The 24,051-nt window shown below is 36.0% G+C and overlaps 1 protein-coding gene and 1 pseudogene across 3 annotated transcripts in view; both read left to right on the top strand.

Moving 5' to 3' along the window:
- The window catches only part of KBTBD12 (kelch repeat and BTB domain containing 12), an 84,634-nt gene that overhangs the window by 18,273 nt on the left and 42,310 nt on the right, over positions 1-24,051 (top strand). Inside the window, exon 5 of one of the 3 annotated variants that reach the window (XM_033087808.1) lies at positions 21,061-21,138. The exons of the other annotated variants lie outside the window; for them this stretch is intronic. Coding sequence (XP_032943699.1) covers positions 21,061-21,077 — 17 coding nt within the window. The 3' untranslated portion in view covers positions 21,078-21,138. Of the gene's footprint in view, positions 1-21,060; positions 21,139-24,051 lie in introns of those variants that run through there. 3 annotated transcript variants of the gene reach the window in all.
- LOC117011958 (DNA-directed RNA polymerase II subunit RPB4-like) lies at positions 13,914-14,968 on the top strand (annotated as a pseudogene).

The following is a 24,051-nucleotide window of genomic DNA, read 5'->3' as shown; positions in this document are numbered from 1 at the left end:
CCACTAAAATCTCCTCCACAATGGAAGCAGTATGGTAAAGTGGGGAAGGTACCAGCTTTGGAGTTGAGTCGGTTTGAGAGCCTGGCTCCACCATTTACTACTTGTGTGTCCTTGGTCTAGTATATCTTTTTGTAGCTAATATTAAAATTGGAATACCTACCTCTAAGAGTTAAGATTAAATAAAATAATGTATATAAAATTCCCATAAATGTTCAGATGTTGTTATAAGTACTGTTTATTGACTCCCTTTACAGACACTTTGCTGAATTCTTTGCTTAAAGAATTTCATTTAATGGTAATTTAAAAAAACTGAGAAAGTATTAACTGTCTTCTGTAGGCTGACTAGATATCTGGACTGATCCTCCCACTGAAAATACCTCCCACAAAATTTTGGGTAAAACATATTTTTCAAATCTTCTGAAAAGCTTCTAAGATCTGTTATGGCAGTAAGAATTTTGCAGGCCAAAAGCTAAAGTGAGAGCTGAAGACTTCTAGCTATGGAGAAGGGAAAAGATCCACATCCTGTTCCCAGAAGGCAACTATAAAACTAAATTTGTCTAAAACAATCATTTGAGATCTCTAGATATCAACCAAAGACAACAATTGAGAAGATCTTATCTTCTCAAAACTGCTGAACTTGAAGTAAATCTTTAGGCAGTCTGTGGCATTCTTGCCTGAGACTGCCCTTATTCTACACCCCAGTTCTTTCAGTATGGTAGTTCTAGCAGAGTGGAGCTAGCTATGAAAACTAGCAGCTTTGTTTGCCAGAAGGGGCTGACATGTTTGGGAGTGGAAGATGGGAAACTCACACTCACAGTGGCAAATGGAAAAAGCTGCAGCTCTCCTAGCTTGAGCTTTAAGTCCTGGTTGGGACTGCAGCAGCCAAGAGAACTAGCCAGAAATTTAACAGGGATCTTCCAGGGAAGTGTTGGAAATAAGAGTCATAGAGGGGTTTATAAATTATCCACACCTCCCTGGAGACTAGGGAAGCTGCACAAACATGCAGCCCCCAACAGAATTCAAGCTCTTCACACGTTCCTGGCTGACTGGGAGGCTGAGTACATGTACAGAGGAGAACTGAGAAGGCCAGATGGAAAGTAAAAGTCATGGTAAATTTGAAAACTACCTGAACTTTGAATGCACTCTCCAACCCACATACACACTACCATGACACGTCACTAAGCTACGAAGAATACAAGTAACCCCTAGGCTAAAAAATAAAAATGAGCATTTATCTGATACTTTTTTTTTTAAATTTATTTTTAATTTATTGGGGTGACAATTGTTAGTAGAATTACATAGATTTCAGGTGTGCAATTCTGTATCAAAAATGAGCATTTAAAAGAAAATGGAGCAGAGACAGCAGCAAACTACAGGGAAGGCAGATTAAATCCAGTCAAATTACTTAAAGACAAATAGCAACAGCAACAAAAAGCAGCAGTAAACAAACAAAAAGTTGAGGTGGAAAATCAGAATCAAAAGTTTCTACAATATATAATTTTACATGTCCGGTTGGTTATCAACACAAATTTATAACACATGCAAAAGGAAAAGAAGCAGGAAAGTGTAACCCATACTCGGGGGTGGGTAGAGGGCAGAGCATTCAATAAAAGTTGTCTCTGAATGGGCCCATATGTTGAATTTAGCAGGCATAGACTTCAAAGTAGCTATCAAATATATGTTCAAAGAATTAACAAAAGCTGTTTTTAAAGAATTAAAGGAAAACATGATAGAGACTCCACAATGGCAATAAAGAAATATAAATTATCTAAAACAAGCAAATGAAATTATAAACTTGTATAATAACCCGGGTGAAAAATATACTAAATGGGCTCAAGAACAGATATGAGATAACAGAAGAACTTGAAATAAGTTATAGAAATAATATAATCTGAAGAAGAGAAAATAAATTGAAGAAAAATTAGCAGAGCCTCAGAGACACATGGCATGACATTTAGCCTACCAAGACAGGTATAATGGGTATCCCAAAAAGAGAAGAGAGAAAGTGGTAGGAAAATTTTTTTTCAATTAAATAATGATCAAAGCCTTCTCAAACTTGATGGAAAAACAATCTACAGATCCGAGGAACTCATCAAACTCCAAGTAAGAAAAATTCAGAGATCGTCGCCTAAACACAACATAGACAAACTACTCAAAGAAAATTCTTAAAACAACAAGAAAAAAATTACACATTGTATAGAGGGCAACACCAATATACTCAACAGGTGACTTAGCATCAGAAACAAGGAGGCAAGAGGCACTGGAATAATATATTCAAAGTGCAGCAAGAAAAAAAATCAAGAATTCTATGTCCAGTGAAACTATCCTTCAAAACTGAAGATAAAACAAAACATTCCCAGATAAATTTGTGGCTAGCAGACTTACAAGAAATACTAAAGGAATTCTAAAAATACAAAAATCCTTCAAATTAAAGGAAATGATATCAGACAGTAACTTGAATCCACAGGAAGAAATAAGAAGCACTGGAAGTGGTAAACATGTAGGTAAATATAAAAGACTATATAAATTATGTTTTTCTTTTTTCTTCTCTTAATTTCTTTACATGATGTAAGAGCATATAAAGCAATAATTATTGAACTACATTGTTGAGTTAATTACATAGTATATATAACATAATCAGAAAGTAGAGGGGGAGGAAATGGAGATAAATGTGGCTTTACTTTAATGAAATCAAGCTAGTATTAACATGAAGTAGATTGTGACAAAGTAATATACATATTGGAATTTCTAGAGCAATTTCTAAGAAAAAAATTTTTTTTTAATTTTTGTCGGAGAATCTTGGGGGAAAGTGTGCTTTTCCAGGACCCATTCAGCTCCAAGCCAAGTCGTTGTGCTTCAATCTCGTTGTGGAGGGCGTACCTCAGCTCCAAGTCCAGTCACCATTTTCAATCTAGTTGCAGGGGGCTCAGCCCACCATCCCATGCGGGAATTGAACTGGCAACCCTCTTGCTAAGAGCTCACGCTCTAGCCGACTGAGCCGTCCAGCCACCCCCAAGTCATTGTTTTCAATCTAGTGTGGAGGGTGCAGTTAGGAGCGGGAGTTAGGAGCACTGCTCTCTAACCAACTGAGCCAACCGGCTGCCCCAAGAAAATTTTTAAGTAGTTTAAAAATCAAAAGAATTAAAATGGTACACTTAAAAATATTAAACAACAACAACAACAAAAAAGAGTAAAGGAGGAATAGAGGAACAAAGAAGATATGAGACACAGAAAATAAATACCAACATGGCAGATGTAAATTCAACCATATAAAAATATGCATTAAATGGGAATTAACCAAACACTTCTATCAAAAAGCAGAGATTTTCAGATTGAATAAAAAAATAAGACCAAGTATATGCTGTCTATAAGAGACATGCTTTATATTCAAATACACAAATAGGTTGAAAGTTTTACTATCATTTTATAGAAATAGACAGGCCATGAAAACAGTAACTTTAAGAGAGTTGAAGGTGCTATATCATTTTCAGACAAAATAGACTTTAAGACAAGTACTGTTACTATAGAAAAAGAAATTTCATAACAAAATGGTCAATATATCAAGAATATGTATCAATTATAAATGCATCACACCGAACAACAGAGCCCTAAATACATGAGGTAAAAACTGAAATGAGAAATAGACACCATTGGAGAGTTCTATCCCATTATCATTGATTGATAGAAAAAACAGACAGAAAATCAGCAAAGTCATAGAAGAGTTGGACAGCACCTTCAACTAATTTTACCTACCTTATAGTCATATTATGCATATAAAACAATAGCAAAATACATTCTTTTCAAGTGCACATGGAACATCCTCCAAGCTAAATTATATGCCAGGCCATAAAACAAGTCTCAATAGATTTTTTAATTGAAAATATTCAAAGTATATTTTGTGACCACAACAGATTTATTATAAACTATAAATTCACAGAAAAAAATTAGGAAATCCTCAAGTACATGAAAATTTTTTTTAACTTTTGATTTTTTAATCAAAAAAGGCTTTGATTTTTTTAAAACTAAAGTTTATTGGGGTGACAATTGTTAGTAAAGTTACATAGATTTCAGGTATACAATTCTGTAATACATTATCTATATCTCACATTGTGCATTCACCACCCAGAGTCAGTTCTTTTTCCATCACCATATATTAGACCCCATTTACCCTCTTCTAGAGCCCCCCCCCCAACCTTCTGATAACCTCTATTGTCTGTGTCTATGAGATTTTGTTCCTTCATTAGCTTGTCTTGTTCTTTTGTTTTCAGTGTTATATACCACATATCAGTGAAATCATATGGTTCTCTACTTTTTCTGCCTGACTTATTTCACTTAACATTATAATCTGAAGAGCTACTTATGTTGTCAAAAATGGTACTATTTCATCTTTTCTTACCGCCGAAGAGTATTCCATTGTGAATATATACCACAACTTCTTTATCCATTCATCTATCGAAGGACATTGTTAAAGGTTGTTTCCATGTCTTTCCATTGTTGAAGGTTGTTTCCATGTCTTGGCCACCGTAAATAAAGCTGCTATGAACATTGGAACACACGTCTTTATGGATAAATGTTTTCAGATTTTTTGAGTATATACTCAGGAGAGGTATTGCTGGGTCATAGGGTTATTCTGTTCTTAATTTTTGAGGAACCTCCACACTGCCTTCCATAGCGGCTGCACCAGTTTGCATTCCCACCAACACTGTATGAGGGTTCCTTTTTCTCCACAGCCTCTCCAACACTTGTTAATATTTGTCTTGTTGATTATAACCATTCTAACTGGGGTGAGGTGATATCTCATTGTGGTTTTTATTTGCAATTCTCCGATGGTTAGTGATGTTGAGCACTTTTTCATATGTCTATTTGCCATTTGTATGTCCTCCTTGGAGAAATGTCTCTTCAGTTCCTCTGCCCATTTTTCAATTGGGTTGTTTGCTCTTTGTTGTTGAGTTTCATGAGTTCTTTGTATCTTTTGCATATTAGCCCCTTATCAGAGGCACTGTTTGCAAAAATCTTCTCCCATTCAGTTGGTTGCCTCTTTATTTTGTGGATGGTTTCTTTTGCTGTGCAGAAGCTTTTAAGTTTCATATACTCCCATTCGTTTATTTTAGCTTTTACTTCCCTTGCCTTTGGAGTCAAATTCATAAAACGCTCTTTGAAAGTTTTAGGTCCATAGGTTTAGTACTTATGTTTTCTTCTATGCAGTTTATTGTTTCAGGTCTTATGCTTAAGTCTTTGATCCATTTCGAATTAATTTTGGTACATGGTGACAGATAGCAGTCCAGTTTCATTCTTTTGCACGTGGCTTTCCAATTCTCCCAGCACCATTTATTGAAGAGGCTGTCTTTTCTCCATTATATACCTATTTTCCATCTATACCTATTTTATTAAGTGTTTTAATCATAAATGTTTTTGGCTTCTTTGTCAAAGATTATCTGTCCATATTTATGTCGGTTTATTTCTGGGTTCTCAATTCTATTCCATTGGTCTCTGTGTCTGTTTTTCTGCCAATACCCTGCTGTTTTGATTATTAGTGCCCTGTAGTACAAACTAAAGTCAGGGAGTGTGACACCTCTAGCATTGTTCTTTTTTCTTAGGATTGCTTTTGCTATTCGGGATCTCTTGTGGTTCCATACAAATCTGATGTTTTTTTGTTCTATTTTGTTAAAAAATGCCATTGGGATTTTGATGGGAATTGAATTAAATCTGTATATTGCCTTGGGTAATACGGCCATTTTAACTACGTTGATTCTTCCAATCCATGAGCACGGAATGTCTTTCCATTTCTTTGTGTCTTCTTCAGTTTCTTTGAAAAATGCCTTATAGTTTTCAGCATATAGGGCTTTCACATCCTTGGTTAAGTTTATTCCTAGGTGTTTCATTCTTTTTGCTGCAATTGCAAAAGGAATTTTTTTTTTTAATTTCTTTTTCTGAGATTTCATCGTTAGTATATAGGAATGTAATGGACTCTTATACGTTGATTTTGTGCTGGCGACTTTACTGTATTCATTGATTGTTTCTAATAGCTTTTTGGTGGAATCTTTAGGGTTTTCTATATATAGCATCATGTCATGTGCAAAGAGTGACATTTAACTTCTTCATTCCCAATTTGGATGCCTTTTATTTCTTTCTTTTCCCTGATTGCTCTGGTGAGGTCTTCCAACACTATGTTGAAAAGCAGAGGTGACAGAGGACAGCCCTGTTGTGTTCCTCAATGTAGAGGAAAAGGGCTTCAGTTTTTCACTGTTAATTATGAGATTAGCGAGGGTTTGTCATATATGGCCTTTATTATGTTAAGGTATTTTCCTTCTATACCTATTTTATTAAGTGCGTTTATCATAAATGGATGTTGTATCTTGCCATATGCTTTTTCTGCATCAATTGATAAAGTCATGATTTTTGTCCTTTATTTTGTTTATGTGATGTATCACATTAATGGATTTGCGGATGTTGAACCATCCTTGTGCCCCTAGGATGAACCCCAATTTGTCGTGATGAATAATCTTTTTAATGCATTGTTGCGTTCGATTTGCTAGAATTTTGTTTAGAATTTTTGCATCTGTATTCATCAGAGATATTGGTCTGTAGTTTTCTTTTTTTTTTTTTTAAGATTTTATTGGGGAAGGGGAACAGGACTTTATTGGGAAACAATGTGTACTTCCAGGACTTTTTTCCAAGTCAAGTTGTTGTCCTTTCAATCTTAGTTGTGGAGGGTTCTGTTCAGCTTCAAGTTGTCCTTTCAGTCTTAGTTGTGGAGGGCACAGCTTAGCTCCAGGTCCAGTTGCCGTTGCTAGTTGCAGGGGCGTAGCCCACCATCCCTTGCGGGAGTCGAGGAATCAAACTCGCAACCTTCTGGTTGAGAGGATGCGCTCCAACCAACTAAGCCATGTTCAAACTTAGTTGCAGAGGGCGGAGCCCACCATCACTTCTGGGACTCGAGGAATTGAACTGGCAACCTTGTGGTTGAGAGCCCACTGGCCCATGTGAGAATCGAACCGGCAACCTTCAGACTTAGGAGCATGGAGCTCTAACCACCTGAGCCACTGGGCCGGCCCCTTTAGTTTTCTTTTTTTGTGTTATCCTAACCAGGTTTTGGTGTCAGGGCAATGTTGGCCTCATAAAATGAGTTATGCAGTATTGTCTCTTCTTCAATTTTTTTGGAAGAGTTTGAATAGGACAGGTATTAGATCCTCTTTAAAGATTTGGTTGAATAGTGAAGCCATCTGGTCCCGGACTTTTGCTTTTGGGAAGGTTTCAGATGACTGATTCAATTTCCTTACTGGTGATCAGTCTATTTAGATTTTCCATTTCTTTGTGATTCAGCGTAGGAAGGCTATATGTTTCTAAGAATTTGTCCATTTCTTCTACGTTATTGAATTTTGTGGTATATAGTCCTTTATAGTATTCTTGGATGATCCTTTGTATTTCTGTGGCATCTGTGATAACTTCCCCTCTTTCATTTATGATTTTATTAGTGTCTTTTCTCTTTTATCTTAGTGAGTCTAGCCAAGAGTTTGTCAATTTTATTAATCTTTTCAAAGAACCAGCTCTTTGTCACATTTTCTTTTCTATTGTCTTTTTGTTCTCTATATCATTTAGTTTTGCTCTGATTTTTATTATTTCCTTTCTTCTGCTGACGTTCTTCATTTCTAGTTCTTTAAGGTGTAATGTGAAGTTATTTATCTGGGATTTTTCTTCTTTCTTGAGATAGGCCTGTAATGATATAAATTTCCCTCTTAAAACTGTTTTCGCTGCATCCCAAAAATTTTGGTAGGATGTATTTTCGTTCTCATTTGTTTCTATGTATCTTTTCATCTCTCCTCTTATTTCTTGTTTTACTCGGTCATGCTTTAAAAGGATGTTGTATAATCTCCATATATTTGTGATTTTTCCTGCTTTCTTTTTGCAGTTGATATCTAATTTCACAGCCTTGTGTTCAGTGAATATGCTTGGTATGATTTCAATTCTTAAATTTGCTAGGCTAGTTTTGTGTCCCAATATATGGTCTATCCTTGAGAATGTTCCATGTACACTAGAAAAGAATGTATAGTCTGCTGTTTTAGGATGAAGTGCTCTATAAATGTCAATTATGTCCATTTCATCTAATGTGTCATTCAGGGCTGCTATTTCTTTATTTATTTTCTGTTTCCATGATCTATCCATAGCCGTCAATGAAGTATTTAGGTCCCACACTGTAATTGTGTTTTGGTCAAGTTCTCCCTTTAGTTTTGCTAGTAGTTGCTTGGTATATTTCGGTGCTCCCTGATTGAGGGCGTAAATATTGATGACTGTTATGTCTTCTTGTTGTGTAGTCCCCTTTACCATTATGAAATGTCCATCTTTGTCTCTTGTTACCTGTTTTTTTTTTATCCTGAAGTCTGTTTCATCTGATATCACTATGGCTACACCTGATTTTCTCTGGATATCATTTATGTGGAGTGTCAATTTCCACCCTTTCACTGTGAGTCTATGTCTGTCCTTGTAGCTGAGATGTGTCTCTTGGAGACAGCATATGGGTGGGTTTCCTTTTTTTTATCCAATCTTCTGCTCTGTGCCTTTTTGTTGGTGAGTTCAGTCCATTTACAGTTAAGGTGATTATTGATATGTGAGCATTTCCTATCATTCTATCTTTAGTTTTCTGGTAAGGCTGTGTCTCTGTTGTTTCTTTGCCTTTTTGTTGTTGTCTGTTATTTCTGTGTGGTGGTATTCTATGATTTTTCCCTCTGTTTCTTCTTTTATTACATTACATCTTTCAGTTCTGGATTTTTTTTGAGTGGTTACCATTAAGTTTATGTAAAAGGAAGTTTCATATTTAGAGTATTCCATTTTCTTCAGCATGCTTCCTTTCTCCATTCCCATATTCCGGTTCACGCCTTTACTCTCCCCCCTTTTATGTTTTGGTTTTCACAAATTATCCCTATTGATGCTTGTCAAATAGCCTCCTTCAGTATTTCTTGTAGTACAGGTCCTGTGTTAGAACATTCCCTCAGCTTTTTATGTCTGGAAAGTCTTTATTCCTCCTTCATATCTAAAGGATATTTTTGCTGGATATATTATTCTTGGCTCATAATTTCTCTCGTTCAATAGTTTGAATATTTGGTTCCACTCCCTCCTGGCTTGTAGAGTTTCTGCTGAAAAATCTGATGATAATCTAATGGGCTTTCCTTTGTAGGTTACCGTCTTCTTTTCCCTGGCTGCCTTGAGGATTCTTTCTTTGTCGTTAATTTTTGACAACTTCAATACAGTGTGCCTTGGAGAAGGTCTGTTGGGGTTGACATAATTAGGTTTTCTATTTGCTTCTTGGATTCAAGGATCAATTCTTTCCACAAGTTTTGGAAGTTCTTGTCAACTATTTGTTTGAATATACTCTCTGTTTCCTTCTCTTTTTCTTTTCCTTCTGGTATGCCCATTATTCTTATAGTGTTTTTTCTGATGGAGTCAGAAAGTTCTTATAGAGTTCTTTCATTTCTTTTAAGTCTCAAGTATCTTCTTCTTCTATCTGTGTCATTTCCAGATTTCTATCTTTGATGTCAGTGATTTTTTTCCTCCATCTGGTCAACTCTACTTCTTAAGCTGGCTATTTCATTGTTCATTTGTTTTATTGAGTTCTTAATCTCCAGAATTCTATTTGGTTCTTTTTTAAAATTTCAATCTCTTCGGTGAAATGTTCATTTGTTCTTTGGTTGTGTTTCTGAGTTCATTAAACTGCCTGTCTGTGGTTTTTTTGTGTGTTTTTTGTTTTGTTGTGTTTTGTTTTATGTGTGTGTCTCGTTGAGTTTATTTAGAACTGCAATCTTAACAAAGAACTGCAATCTTGAATTCTCTGTTATTTAAGTCACATATTTCCATTTCTTTAAGTTCATTTTCTGGAGACTTTTCATTTTCTTCCTGAGCTGTGTTGTTACCTTGGTTATTCTTGGCAATTAATAATTTATTATTTCTCTTTTAGACATCTACAGGAGTGAGTTCTGCAACAGGTTGATAGGAAGAGGACTTTGTTTTGCTTTCCAGTAGGTGCTGGTGAAATGTTTTATTTCCTCTCCGACTGCAGCCTTTTATTCTCTCTCACACTGTAGTGTTATATTTTCTCTGCACTATTCCGGCTTCTCACACAATGGGGCGATTCCCTGGAAGTCGGGTTTCTGTTCTGTGAATAGTTCACATGGGTCATAAGGCGCTGCCTCCATGGGGTGATGTGGAGAGCTTCTGAAGTTCCAAAGCTCTTCCTGCACTTGATTTAGAGCCCGTGTGTTTCAGCAGCTCTGTTTATTCTTTTAGATGATTTCAATAGTGCACCTCTTAGTCTTGTCTGTCTGCTAAGCAGGGAGTCCTTTGTAGAGTTATAGTTGTTCAACTGGTTGTAAATTCCAGGCGAGATTTCAAGAGGCTTAGCTCACGCCGCCATTTTATGATGTCATCAAAGTGTATGGAAATTAGACAACACGCTTCTAAATAACTTTTGGGTCAAAAAAGAAATTGCAAAGGAAATAAAATATTTTCAATTGAATGAAAACTACAGATTAGTGTACCTTATGACCATAGACTTAAAAATCCTTAAGAAAAAATTAGCTAACTGAATTTAGTAACAAAAATATTATTATATACCATAAAGAATCCTTAAGAAACAATAAGAAAATGAAGTCCAGTAACAAAAAGTATATGTCAGAGCCAAGTGGGATTTATTCCAGGAATGTAGGAATGCAAGACTTGTTTAATATCCAAAAACTCAATTAATGTAATACACCATTTTAATAAAAGACAAAAACTAAATGATTATCTCAATAGATGTAAAAAAAAGCACTTGACAAAATTCAATATTAGTGATAAAAATTCACAACAATCCCCTTAAAGATAGAAGGGAATTTCCTCCACTTGTTAAAAGGTATCATTGAACTACATCTACAGCTAACATGATACTTAGTGGCAAAAGACAGATCTTTCTTCCTAGGAACTTGGGACTTTGTCCCAAGTCCAGGAACATGGGATAGATGCCTGCTTTTGCTACTTCTACTCAACATTGAACTAGAGGTTCTAGCCAGTGTAATAGACAAGAAAAAGAAATTAAAAGCATACAGCTTCAAAGGGAAGAATTAACAAGTCTTTATTCACAGATCATATAATCTTGTGTGCAGGAAAATCCTAAGGAAGCTACAAAATGAGAGAGAGAGAGAGAGAGAGAGAGAGAGAGAGAGAGAGAGAGAGAGAGAGAGAGAGAGAGAGAAGAGAGAGAGAGAGAGAGAGAAGAGAAGGGAAGGGAAGGGAAGGGAAGGGAAGGGAAGGGAAGGGAAGGGAAGGGAAGGGAAGGAAAAGGAAGGGAAAGAAAAGGAAGGAAGGAAGACTACTAGAACTAATAATTTTATCCAAGGTCCCAGGATACAAGATCAGTATACAAAATTAATTGTATTTCTATGTGCTAGCAATGAAACATTCCAAAAATGAAATTAAGACAAGGATTCCATTCCCAATAGAATCAAAAAGAATAGGATACATACAAATACGTTTAACCAAAAAAAGTGTGAGAATCAAACTCTCAAGAGAGTTAAAGAAGATCTGAATAAATAGTACTATATTCATTGTTTGTGTATTTGAAAACTCAATATTGATAAGATAGCAGTTTTCCCTAAATTGATTTATAGATTCAACACAATCACTATAATATCCCAGCAATGTGTTTTAAAATTGACAAGCTGGTCCTAAAATTATGTGGAAATGCAAGGGACATAGAATAAGATATAGTGGTATTGGCCTAAGTACAGACAGATTTATCAATAGAACAGAAATGAGAGTTCATTAATAAATTTTCACATTTATAGTCAGTTGATCTTTGGTGAAGGTGTCACTGCAATTCAGTGGGGAAAAGAGAATTTTTCAAGAAATGTGCCAAGACCATCTGTTGCAAACCAATAAGCGTAGCCTGTTACCTCACACCATAGCAAAACAAACAAGCAATATGGATCCTAGACCTAAGAAAACATAGGAAACAATTTTTGTGACCTTGGATTTGTCACAGATATGACAATAAAAGCATGATCCACAAGAGAAAAAGTGTTGAATTGGACATCATAAAAGTTAAAAAATTTCTTCAAAAAAAGTTCTTCAAAAGACAACATTAAGAAAATGAAAAGAGAAGCTACAAACTGGGAGAAAATATTTATAAATCATATGAGGTCTGACGATTAAGTTTGTGAACTTGTTGCAATGATGTTGCTAACCTTTTTCGATATCAGAGGGATTACTCATTATGAATTTGTACCAACTGGACAAACAGTTTACCAAGTTTACTATTTGGAAGTGCTGAAAAGGCTGCATGAAAAAGTTCGGCGAAAATGATCTGAACTTTTCGCCAACAATTCATGGTTTTTGCATCATGACAATGCAGCAGCTCACATGGCACTATCTGTGAGGGAGTTTTTAGCCAATAAACAAATAACTATTGGAAGAACCTCCCTACTCACCTGATCTGGTCCCCAATGACTTCTTTCTTTACCCAAAGATAAAGGAAATATTGAAAGGAAGACATTTTTTAAATTAGTTTCAGGTGTACAAAACATTGTAATAGACATTTACACCTCTCACAAAGTGATAACTCCCCTCCCCCAATCTACTACTCCTCTGATATTGTATATAGCTGTTATAATTCCATTGACCCTAGTCCCTGGTAATATTAATATATTCTAATTACAGTGGTAAAATATTGATTCTATGAAATGTTAGGTGTGTATTTCTTTAATCCCAAGACCAACCACTAGAAAAATGATATTCAAGAGATAGGTGGAAAACTAAAAAATGTTCAAATTTTCCAAAAGAGAGTAGACAAGGAAAAAATAGGAATAAGAAAACAGCAGAGGAATAAACAATAAAGTGGTAGACCTATTCCAGCCATAAAAATAATTACCTTAATGCAAATGGTATAATGATACCAATTGCAAAACAAAAATTGTCAGAAAGGATTAAAAATAAAATGACCTAATGATATGCTGTCTACAAGAAACCCACTGCAGTTATAATGATGTAGGTAGTTTAAAAGTATGGAAAAAAGATATATGATGTAAACACCAATCAAAAGAAAGCTGGGGTAGCTATATTAATATCAGACAAAGTAGACTAGAGCAAAGAAAGTACCAAGGATAAAGCAGGACATTACATAATGATAAAATGATTGATTTACCAAGATGACATAATACTAAATGTGTATGCGTATAACAAAGGAATGAAGGAAAAACTGACAGAACTGAAAGGTGAAGTAGACAAATCCACAATTATCCTTGAAGATTTCAACATTGCCCATTCAGTAATAGAACCAGTAGACTGAAAATCAGCCAGAATATAGACGAACTCAACAACACCATCAACCAATTGTATCTGATTGACGTTTCTTTACCACTCCATCCCCAAAAAAGTACATGGAACCATCACCAAAATAGAACATATCCTGAGCCATAAACCTCAAATTTAAGAGGTGAAATCATACAAAGAATGTTTTCTGACCAGGGTGGAATTAAATTAGAAATCAATAGTATAAGGATAACAGTAAAGTCTTCAACTATTTGGAAATTGAAAAACATATTTCTAAATAATTTAAGAGTCAAAGAGGAAGTCTCCAGTAAAATTAGAAAATAAGTTAAACTGAATGAAAATGAAAAAGCTATATGTATATAATAAATATATAATATATATTATATACATACAACATACATATATATATGGAGTGCAGCTAAAGTAGTGCTTAGAAGGTAATTTGTAGCATTAAGTGCTTATATTAAAAAAGAAGAAAGGCCTCATATCTATAATTTAAGCACTCACCTTAAAACTAGGAAAAGAATAGAGTAACATAAATCCAAATCAAGGAGAAGGAAATAAATAATAAAGATAAAAGAAGAAAACAATGAAATTGAAAGTTGAAAAATAGAAAATCAATGAAACCAAAGCTGTTTCTTTGAAAAGATCAATACAGTTGATCAACTTCTAGAAGAGTGACAAATAAAAAACAATAAGGTACAAATTACCAATATCAGAAGAAAAGGCATATGCGTATCACTGCAGTCTCTGCAGATATTAAAATGATAATAGACCAATGCTACAAACGACTCTACACACATAAATTTGACAACTTAGATGGAATGGACCAATTCCTTGAAAACCACAAACTACTTAAAACCACCTAAGATGAAATCAATAATACCAAACTATTAAATACATTGAATTTTTAGTTTAAAACATTTCAAAAACTAAATATCCAGACCCAGATGGTTTAACTGCTAAATTTAACCAAACATATAAGAAAGAACACTGTTCCGCTTCCGGCGGTGTGGGTGGCGGCGTGCGGCTCCGTGATGGCTGCGGGTGGCAGCGATGTGCTGGCTGGCGACGTCGAGGAGGACGCCTCCCAGCTCATCTTTCCGAAAGCGTTTGAAATAGCTGAGACTCTTCTAAATTCAGAAGTTCATATGCTTCTGGAGCATCGAAAGCAGCAGAATGAGAGTGCCGAGGATGAACAGGAACTTTCTGAGGTCTTCATGAAAACTTGAAACTACACAGCCCGTTTCAGTCGTTTCAAAAACAGAGAAACCATCGTCAGTGTCCACAGCGTGTTGCTTCAGAAGAAGCTTCATAAATTTGAGTTGGCCTGTGTGACCAACCTTTGTCCAGAGACTGCCGAGGAGTCCAAGGCTCTAATCCCAAGCCCGGAGGGATGGATTGATGAGGAGGAGCTACAGCAGATTCTTGATGATATCCAGACCAAGTGCAGCTTTCAATGTTAATCTCCAGACATCAGTCTGCTGCCGAGGGAACCACATCCCCAGCACAGCGCCACTGTCGCCCAGGATCGGGGCTGACCCGCTCAGAAATTCTACCGTCACTGAAGACACTGGGGCTTCTGAAGCCACACCGCTGACGACCTCATTCCATGGTTTTGGGCCCGTGTTATTTTTGGTTCCTAATATTTCATGTTTTAACTTCAATGTGTTTATAGTTTTTGAAACTATCCTAGAACATATATAACTGGTATGGGAAACCAGTCTTATTTAAATGCAAAAGGAAGACTTAAGCCAGACCTGTATGATGGTTTGAAATTCTTTGAAAAGGGCTGATAGTGTTAATAACCGTGAGAGAGCCTGGGTGTCATTTGCTTAGCCCAGGAGACAGAAGCAGCTCACCAAGGAGAGCAGTCACAGCTGAGGATAGCTAAGCACTGGGGGTCCCATGGGCTTCATGTACACAGCGAGTTTGCCTGTTTTCTTGGACTGTCACAGAATGTAGATTTGGAGTAGGTGACCCTAAAATAGTCTGTCTCTGCCAAGTTAAGATTTTTTTCCTTCAAGGCCAAAGTGAAGGTGTGAAGGCACGAAATCTCCCTGTATGTGGCATCAAGTCCCAACCTCTGCCTTGCTGCTTGGCAACAGGTGTTCTGTGGTGGGGGTGATTTGGAAGGAGGGAGCCTGCCCCTTCCCGAGTTACTGCAGTGAAGTCACTCGAGCTGAGGCGAATTCGGGGAAACACATTAATCACTAAACATTCTAGCTTTGTTTTTATCTGAAGGGAAGTATGCCTGTTTTCTTTACAATTTGGGAATTTTTCTTTGGAACACTTGTTGGCTGCAAATGAATTCATGATCCACGGAAAGAGTTGAGGGAAGAACAAAGCTGGCTTTAAAAATCAAGATAGTTTTATGTCAGCTGCTGGCTAAGGCAGAAATAAAATATTCTTATTTTTACAAATTCTGTCAATTTCTGAAATGACATGGTTTCCAAATGACCAGTATTCTTATTGATCAATATTTGAAAGAAATGACAATTATTTCCTTCAAAAAATTGAAGGAAATAATCTTTCCACCCTTCACTTCTTTGAGGCTCGTCAGTGCTCTCAGTTGTGAAATGTGAAAAATGATAGTATATTCCATAGATATTTTGAGAAGGTACAGCCCACTGGTGTCTGACATACATTATGTCCCTATAAATGTTAGCTGTTATTATGCTCAGTAGATGAGCAAGTATATATACATAGGTGATAATCAGCTTGCTTCACAGAAATTAGTGCAAGAACTTGGTAGTATATCGACTGGTACTGGTACAAGACTATGAAAACAAACCAAATCGCTTCCTCCTTAAGTGTGCAAATTATCGTTTAAGAGAGGTAGTTACATGTGTATTTGGCACCAAGCATTAGACAGCAAGAACAGACCTGGAAGACTGACCTCAGTTATAGTCCAGGTGCACGAGGTACCTGGCGAGAGCAGTGCATGGCCACCATCTTCACGACCCCGTACGCCAGGAGTCCGTGAGCTGTATGAGAGTCCAAAAGTGTGAAAAGTTGCCTGGATATAGTTAGGCACTAGCAAGTGGTAGTACGATGATTAGGAGCAGGTTTTGTACAAATAACTCCTACTGAGGAATTACTTGTAAAAACAACCTCACGCTGTGTTCTAGACTCAGCCTAAAGAATGCATTCTGCTGGACATTGTTCTCTACAGTCCTGGACAGCAGCTCCCTGTTTAGTCATCAGGAGACCCTGCAAATCCTTTAATCATCTCTGAAATATTTGTTTAGGCTTACTGTGCTATTTTGCAAAAGCAGAATTGGGAGACACATGAAACAAAACAAAAAGATACCATGTTGTCAAACCCTCACTTTTTTTTTTAACGACAACAAATCCACTTTATTTAGTTTTCAATAAGTTTAAATCCTTAAGGGGTACAGCATTACACAGATTTTGTGTCCAATGGCCTTAGCAGTAAGGGTGCTTCAGAGTTTGGCACAAACCATGCCACTGCTTCCATGAGCAAGTGTTACCTTTATCCATATTATTCTGGCTTTGTCCGGTTTGCCACCAGGGGTCACTGTGTTGTAAGAACGTCTCTTGCCTAGATAGAATTCAGTTTCATCTCGAGCATAAACACCCTCAGTTTTAAGAAGAGCTGTGTGCTCTCTGGTTCCAGAGACCCCACTTATAGCCAGCAAAAATGGCCTGGGACCCCAGCCTTCCAGACATATTTGTCATTTTAGAAGTTCTGCCCAGCAGGCTGCCACACACCCCAAGATGGCGGGAAAAGGTAGGCCCAAAGAACCCTTCCTGAAAGTTCTTTATGCTCTTATTGAAATTTATTGAACTTGAGGCTTGAAAAATAGCATTACTGGATGGAGCCTTAGCACAAGTCATTTTTAAAAAACCTTAATGTTTTAAGCTTATTAATAAAACCATGAAGCCTACATAAGGACTTGTATGTAAATAATAAAGGTAGTATTATTCCTAATAGCCACAAACAATCCAAATCCCCACAAACTGGTGAGTAGATAAACAAAAGGTGACCTATCCATACAGCAGAATACTATTTAGAAATGAGCACTAAAAAGGAATGAACTACTGAAAAAAATGCTGAAGCCCAAAGGATATGCCAGTGGTGTGACTTATTTTTTTAACTTTTATTATGAAAAATTTTAAACATGCAGAAAAACTGAAAGCGTAATACATTGATCACCTGTATGTTCATCACCTACATTTAATAAATAACACTTGTAATACTTGCTTTATCTGTTGTTCTAGGAAGCATTTGAGAGCAGACAGCATGGCACTTCATTGAAACACTGACACATGCATTTTTTATTTTTTGTCTTTTTTACCAATGACTGTTTTATTCTGTAAAAGATTTTAAAATAAATATTGTGATGTTTATCCAAGGCAATAACTCCCACACTCATCTTCCAGCCTCTAAAATACCTGCCTTCCTTTTCCTAAAGTAAATTTGCATTTGGAGAAAGAGGTTTTGATAACAGATTGTTTTTCAGGCTGGGATTTGATAAACTTACCAATTTAAGATACATTTCCAAACTGTAATTTCACAAACTGACCAGAAAATTCAATGCCATTCTAGGGACAATATGAATTCCAATAATGTTAGCATTTGCACTTTCTCCAATTCTTTTTCTTTATACATAAATGAAAAGAGTTCCTTTGATTTACACTGTCTGCCTCAGCAATCAGCTTCCCTTTGTAAAGGAATCCATCACCATATGTCCTGTTACCTCTCTGAGTAAATTTTGACTTCAAAATTTATCACATTCATAGCAGAAGCTTCAGTGTAGGATCATTCTTGTTCTTGTTTCTTTATTCTGTTTTAAACCTGTTCATTTTGCTTAAGTGGAAAACATGAGTGAATCTACCTAAGCGTGGGAAAGGAATAGCCAGTTATAAAACCTCTACCGTAACTGTGATTATTCTACAACCATCTTCAACTTCTGGGTTCAAAAAAAAAAGATTTTCTAACTTTCTCTCATGTGTTGTTATTCTTTTTTTTTTTAACAAACAAATACTGGAAAGTTACTATTTTGGTTCTTATTATGATGAAGAAAATAGAACCAAGCAAAGTAAAAAATAAAATTAAATAGACCGATAAAATTAAGAAAGGACTAAAGAAAAGCAATAAAGTCTAACATTTCCAAAGAAGAGTCCCTCTGAAATATTTTGCTTAGTTTCATCTAGTTATGTCAAAGTTCAGAACAACACAGATAATTTTAAAAACAATTTGTTTTCTTATTTTCATACTATGAGACACATGCATTTTAAAACTGACTTTCCTCTGCAGGCACTATTGGATTTAGGAACATTGTCAAAGATTTCCTGATACTTAATATTTAGTTCATACTCAAATTGCGCCTGAGGAGAGTTCTGGGCCAAAGATCAGACCTCCTGTTGGTGTAATTTAGTATTATATAAAAGCAGTTATCACTAAGGACCTAAACCGACACTTGACTTGTGAAAAGTATTGAAGAAATGCATGTAGTTACTGCCTTCAGGTTGCTGTAAGGAGCTCTAACTGGACAAAAATATCTGTATGTGACCCCAAGATGAAAAATGGGCTTCCGGAGATTGCAGGCCCCAAGTAGAACTTGGTCAGCAGTGGGTCTGCGTATGGCTTCCTGGCTCATCATTGTCAGCGTCAGGTGGGTGAATGGCGACAGCACAGTGAAGGCAGGCCTGCTGCTAGTACTACCAGACGTGGAGTAACATTCAGACTTGGTATGTGTGCCTCGTTTCCCTGTGCATGGCACCTAGCAGTTACTTACTAGTAAATGTTGAGTTAAAGCAGCCTGCATGTTCAGAAGGGTCAGTGTGGAGCTGCAAGGAGAGCAAGAATGTTCCTGAAATAATAAAATTGGAGGAGAGGACTCAATGAGATAGGGTTGAGGTGGGGGGAAAAGAGCCCAGGAAGAACCTGGGGATTCTGAAAGACAAGACAAGCTGTCCAACAGCACTTTGTGCAGCAAGAAATACTCTGCACCGTCCGGTACAGCAGCTGCTCGCCACATGTAGCTACTGTGCGTTTGAGGCTGGTAGGACGGGAACTGAATTTTAAACTTGATTCCTTTTAAGTAGTCATGTACACCTCATGGCTACTGTATTGGACAGCACAGCTCTTAGTTCCCAAGACAAATGTCCTCAGGCCATTGAAATCGAAGAGGATTTCAGCAAGATGAACAGTGTTCACAGAGCAGTAGTAGTAATGGTAATAAATGTAAGAGTTATCACCTTTTAAGTCTTCCAGTATTCCTGTTTTGTAATTCTAGTAAATGTGGTCCAGGCACAGGATTTTCCCAGGAAAAAAAAAGAAAACAAGAAAGAACACCAATTCTGCAACCTATTTTAGAACATAGAGGGGAGGAAACAGTCCCCAACTCATTTTATGAGGCAGTATTACCTGATATGGAACCAAAGATGGTACAGAGAAAACTACACACCAATATCCCTCATGAACATTAGACACAAAAATCTTCAACAAAGTATTAGCAAGTTTAATCCAGTAATATGTGAAGAAATATATCATGACCAAATGCATTTTATCCTGGGAATGCAAGGCTGGTTCACTATTCAGAAATTAATGAATTGTAATTTACCATATTAAAGTCTACAGAAGAAAAACCTCATGATCACATCAATTGATGCAGAAAAATAATTTGAAAAAATATAATATCATTCGTGGTTAAAAACCTTCAGCAAACTAGAAAGACAAGGGAACTTCCTCAACCTCTCAACCTGATAGAGGGCACCTATGAGAAAGTTGCAGTTAACATTAAATTATTCTTAATGGAAAAATTGAATGCTTTCCTCCTAAGTTCATAAATAAGACAAGGATGTCCTCTCTTACTACTATTATTCAACATCATACTGGATATCTTGATGCAATAAGAAAATAAAAAGAAATGAAAGTCAGGCAGATTGGAAAGGAAGAAATAAAACTGTCCCTGCTTTCAAATGGCATGATTATCTATGTAGAACATTTCAAAGGAACTATTTTTTAAAGTCTTAGAACTATTAAATGAGTTTAGTGTGGTGAAACAATACAAAAGGTCAACCTGATTTCTGTACACTAGCAAAGTATAATTGGAAAACAAAATTTATAAAGAGATCTACAATTGCTCCAAAGAAAATGAAATACTTAGTAATCTAACACATGTACAGAACCTGTATGCTGAAACCAGAAAATGCTAATAAACTCAGAGGATTTGAAGAGCCAAACTAGTAAAAATGTCAATTCTCCCCAAATTGATCTATAAACAATGCAATACCAATCAAAATGCCAGAATTTTTTGTAGATGTAGACAATTTTATCCAAAATTTATATGGAAAGGCAAAGAAATTAGAGTAGCTAGAACAATTTTGAAAAAGATTAAAGTTGGAAGAATTATACTATATGATTTTAAGATATTCTATACAGCTAAAATAAGGAAATATGGAATTGATATAAAGATAATATATTGATCTACTGGAACAGAGTACAGAGTCCAAAAATAAACCCACACAAGCATGGTCAATTGATTTTTGACAAAGATGCAAAAGAAAGTCAATGGAGAAAGGATAGTCTTTCAACAAATGGCATTGGTTTTCTAACAAACTTTTATAGATTTCATAATTGAAGATTTGGCATCCATCGATCACAGGGTGAAACTAACTGCCAAAGCTATTTACATTTCTCCTGCAACTTGGGTTTTGTTGTTGGGTGCTTGAAAATCATATTACAAATCTCTAACCACAATTCCCATCTGTGTTTCTCTTCCTGCCAAATAGGAGACATCACCACCTAACAACTTCCTGCCATAGAGTACTAAAGCCTTGTCCCATCCTTTCCCTTTGCTCCTTCTGTATCCTGACTGAATTTGATACTTCCTCCATATGTTCTTGTGTGCCATGGCAGCCTTTTTCTCTCAGGAATTGTAACTAATAAATACTACTTTCAATGGCATTGACCTCTTCACATAGTCCTTCATTCACTTCTATAAATTAAATTCCATGGGTATAATCAAGACAAGTGGAACAATTGAGCATTCATATGAAAAAATAAAAATAAAAAATAAAAAAACTCAGCCACACACCTTATGTGTGTTAATTATGTGTGTTAAAAATTAACTGGATCATAGATGTTAATGTAAAACATAAGAATTTAAAACTTCCAGAGATAACAGAAGAAAATCTTTGTGGCCTTGAGCTAGGCAAAGAACTCTTAGACTTGACACCAAATGCTCAACCTATGAAAGAAAATGTTGATATATTGCACTTCACAATAAAACTTTTAATCACGATGTAAAACTTTTGCTCTGTGAAAGTCACGGTTAAGAAAATGAAAACTGGGAAAAAATACTTGTAAATCACATATCTGACAAAGAACTTTCATCCAGAATACATAAAGAATTCTCAATATTCAGTAACAACACACACAAGAAAATGGGCAAAATACATGAGGAGAACTTTACCCAAAGAGGATAAAAGGATGGCAAACAAACACATGATAAAATTTTCAACATCATTAGCCATCAAGGAAATTCAAATTAAAATCAGGTAGGAAAATATATCTTTTAACAATAGCACAAGAAATATCAAGTATTCAGGAATAAACTTAATAAAAGTGATACAATATCTTTTTGGAAAAAATTATAAGATTTTATTGAAGACACTAAGGAACATCTAAAAAACATGAAAAAAGTATATTGCATTCATGTAAATCTTGGAAATGTGTCAATTCTTCCCAAAATCCAGGTGGCCTCAAACTTCAAACTCTTTCTTATTTAGCTTCACAGGCTAATTTTTTTTTTTTAATTTATTGGGGTGACAGTTGTTAGTAAAATTACATAGATTTCAGGTGTACAATTCTGTACTACATCATCTATAAATCCCATTGTGTGTTCACCACCCACAGTCAGTTCTCCTTCCCTCACCATATATTTGATCCCCCTTACCCTCATCTCCGACCCCCCCACCCCTTCCCCTCTGGTAACCACTAAACTATTGTCTGTGTCTATGAGTTTTTGTTTCTCATTTCTTTGTCTTGTTCTTTTGTTGTTTTGGGTTTATATACCACATATCAGTGAAATCATATGGTTCTCTGCTTTTTCTGTCTGACTTATTTCGCTTAGCATTATACTCTCAAGATCCATCCATGTTGTCACAAATGGTCCTATTTCATCTTTTCTTACTGCCAAATAGTGTTCCATTGTATATATATACCACAACTTCTTTATCCATTCATCTATCGAAGGACATTTTGGTTGTTTCCATGTCTTGGCCACCGTAAAAAAAGCTGCAATGAACATTGGAGCACACGTATCTTTATGTATAGATGTTTTCAGATTTTTTGGGTAGATACCCAGGAGAGGGTTGCTGGGTCATATGGTAATTCTATTTGTAATTTTTTGAGGAACCTCCACACTGCCTTCCATAGCGGCTGCACCAGTTTGCATTCCCACCAACACTGTATGAGGGTTCCTTTTTCTCCACAGCCTCTCCAACACTTGTTACTATTTGTCTTGTTGATGATAGCCATTCTGACTGGGGTGAGGTGATATCTCATTGTGGCTTTTATTTGCATTTCTCTGATGATTAGTGATGTTGAGCACTTTTCATATGTCTATTTGCCATTTGTATGTCCTCCTTGGAGAAATGTCTCTTCAGTTCCTCTGCCCATTTTTCAATTGGGTTGTTTGTTTTTTGTTGTTGAATTTCATGAGTTCCTTGTATATTTTGCATATTAGCCCCTTATCAGAGGCACTGTTTGCAAAAATCTTCTCCCATTCAGTTGGTTGCCTCTTTATTTTGTCGATGGATTCTTCTGCTGTGCAGAAGCTTTTAAGTTTCATATAGTCCCATTTTATAGGGACTATTTATTTTAGCTTTTACTTCCCTTGCCTTTGGAGTCAAATTCATAAAAACCTCTTTGAACCCAAGGTCCATAAGTTTAGTACCTATGTTTTCTTCTATGCGGTTTATTGTGTCAGGTCTTATGCTTAAGTCTTTGATCCATTCTGAATTAATTTTGGTACATGGTGACAGATAGCAGTCCAGTTTCATTCTTTTGCACGTGCCTATCCAATTCTCCCAGCACCATTTATTGAAGAGGCTGTCTTTTCTCCATTGTATGTTTTTTGCTTCTTTATCAAAAATTATCTGTCCATATTTATGTGGTTTTATTTCTGGGTTCTCAATTCTATTCCACTGGTCTACGTGTCTGTTTTTCTGCCAATACTATGCTGTTTTGATTATTGTAGCCCTGTAGTACAAGCTAAAGTCAGGGAGTGTGATACCTCCAGTATTGTTCTTTTTTTCTTGAGATTGCTTTGGCTATTCAGAGTCTTTTGTGGTTCCAAACAAATCTGACGATTTTTTGTTCTATTTCTTTAAAAAGTGCCATTGGGATTTTGATGGGGATTGCATTAAATCTGTATATTGCTTTAAGTAATATGGCCATTTTAACTATGTTGATTCTTCCAATCCATGAGCACGGAATGTCTTTCCATTTCTTTGTGTCTTCTTCAATTTCTTTCAAAAATGTCTTATAGTTTTCAGCATATGGGTCCTTCACATCCTTGGTTAAGTTTATTCCTAGGTATTTTATTCTTTTTGCTGCAATTGCAAAATGAATTGTTTTCTGTATTTCTTTTTCTGAGATATCATTGTTAGTATATAGGAATGCAATGGACTTTTTGTACGTTGATTTTGTAGCCAGCAAAATCTGTATTCGTTGATTGTTTCTAATACAGTCGTTACTGTATTCGTTGATTGTTTCTA

The sequence above is a fragment of the Rhinolophus ferrumequinum genome, chromosome 19 (assembly GCF_004115265.2).
Source record: "Rhinolophus ferrumequinum isolate MPI-CBG mRhiFer1 chromosome 19, mRhiFer1_v1.p, whole genome shotgun sequence".
Taxonomy (NCBI): Eukaryota; Metazoa; Chordata; class Mammalia; order Chiroptera; family Rhinolophidae; genus Rhinolophus; species Rhinolophus ferrumequinum.
This window is presented reverse-complemented; position numbering and strand designations above follow the sequence as displayed.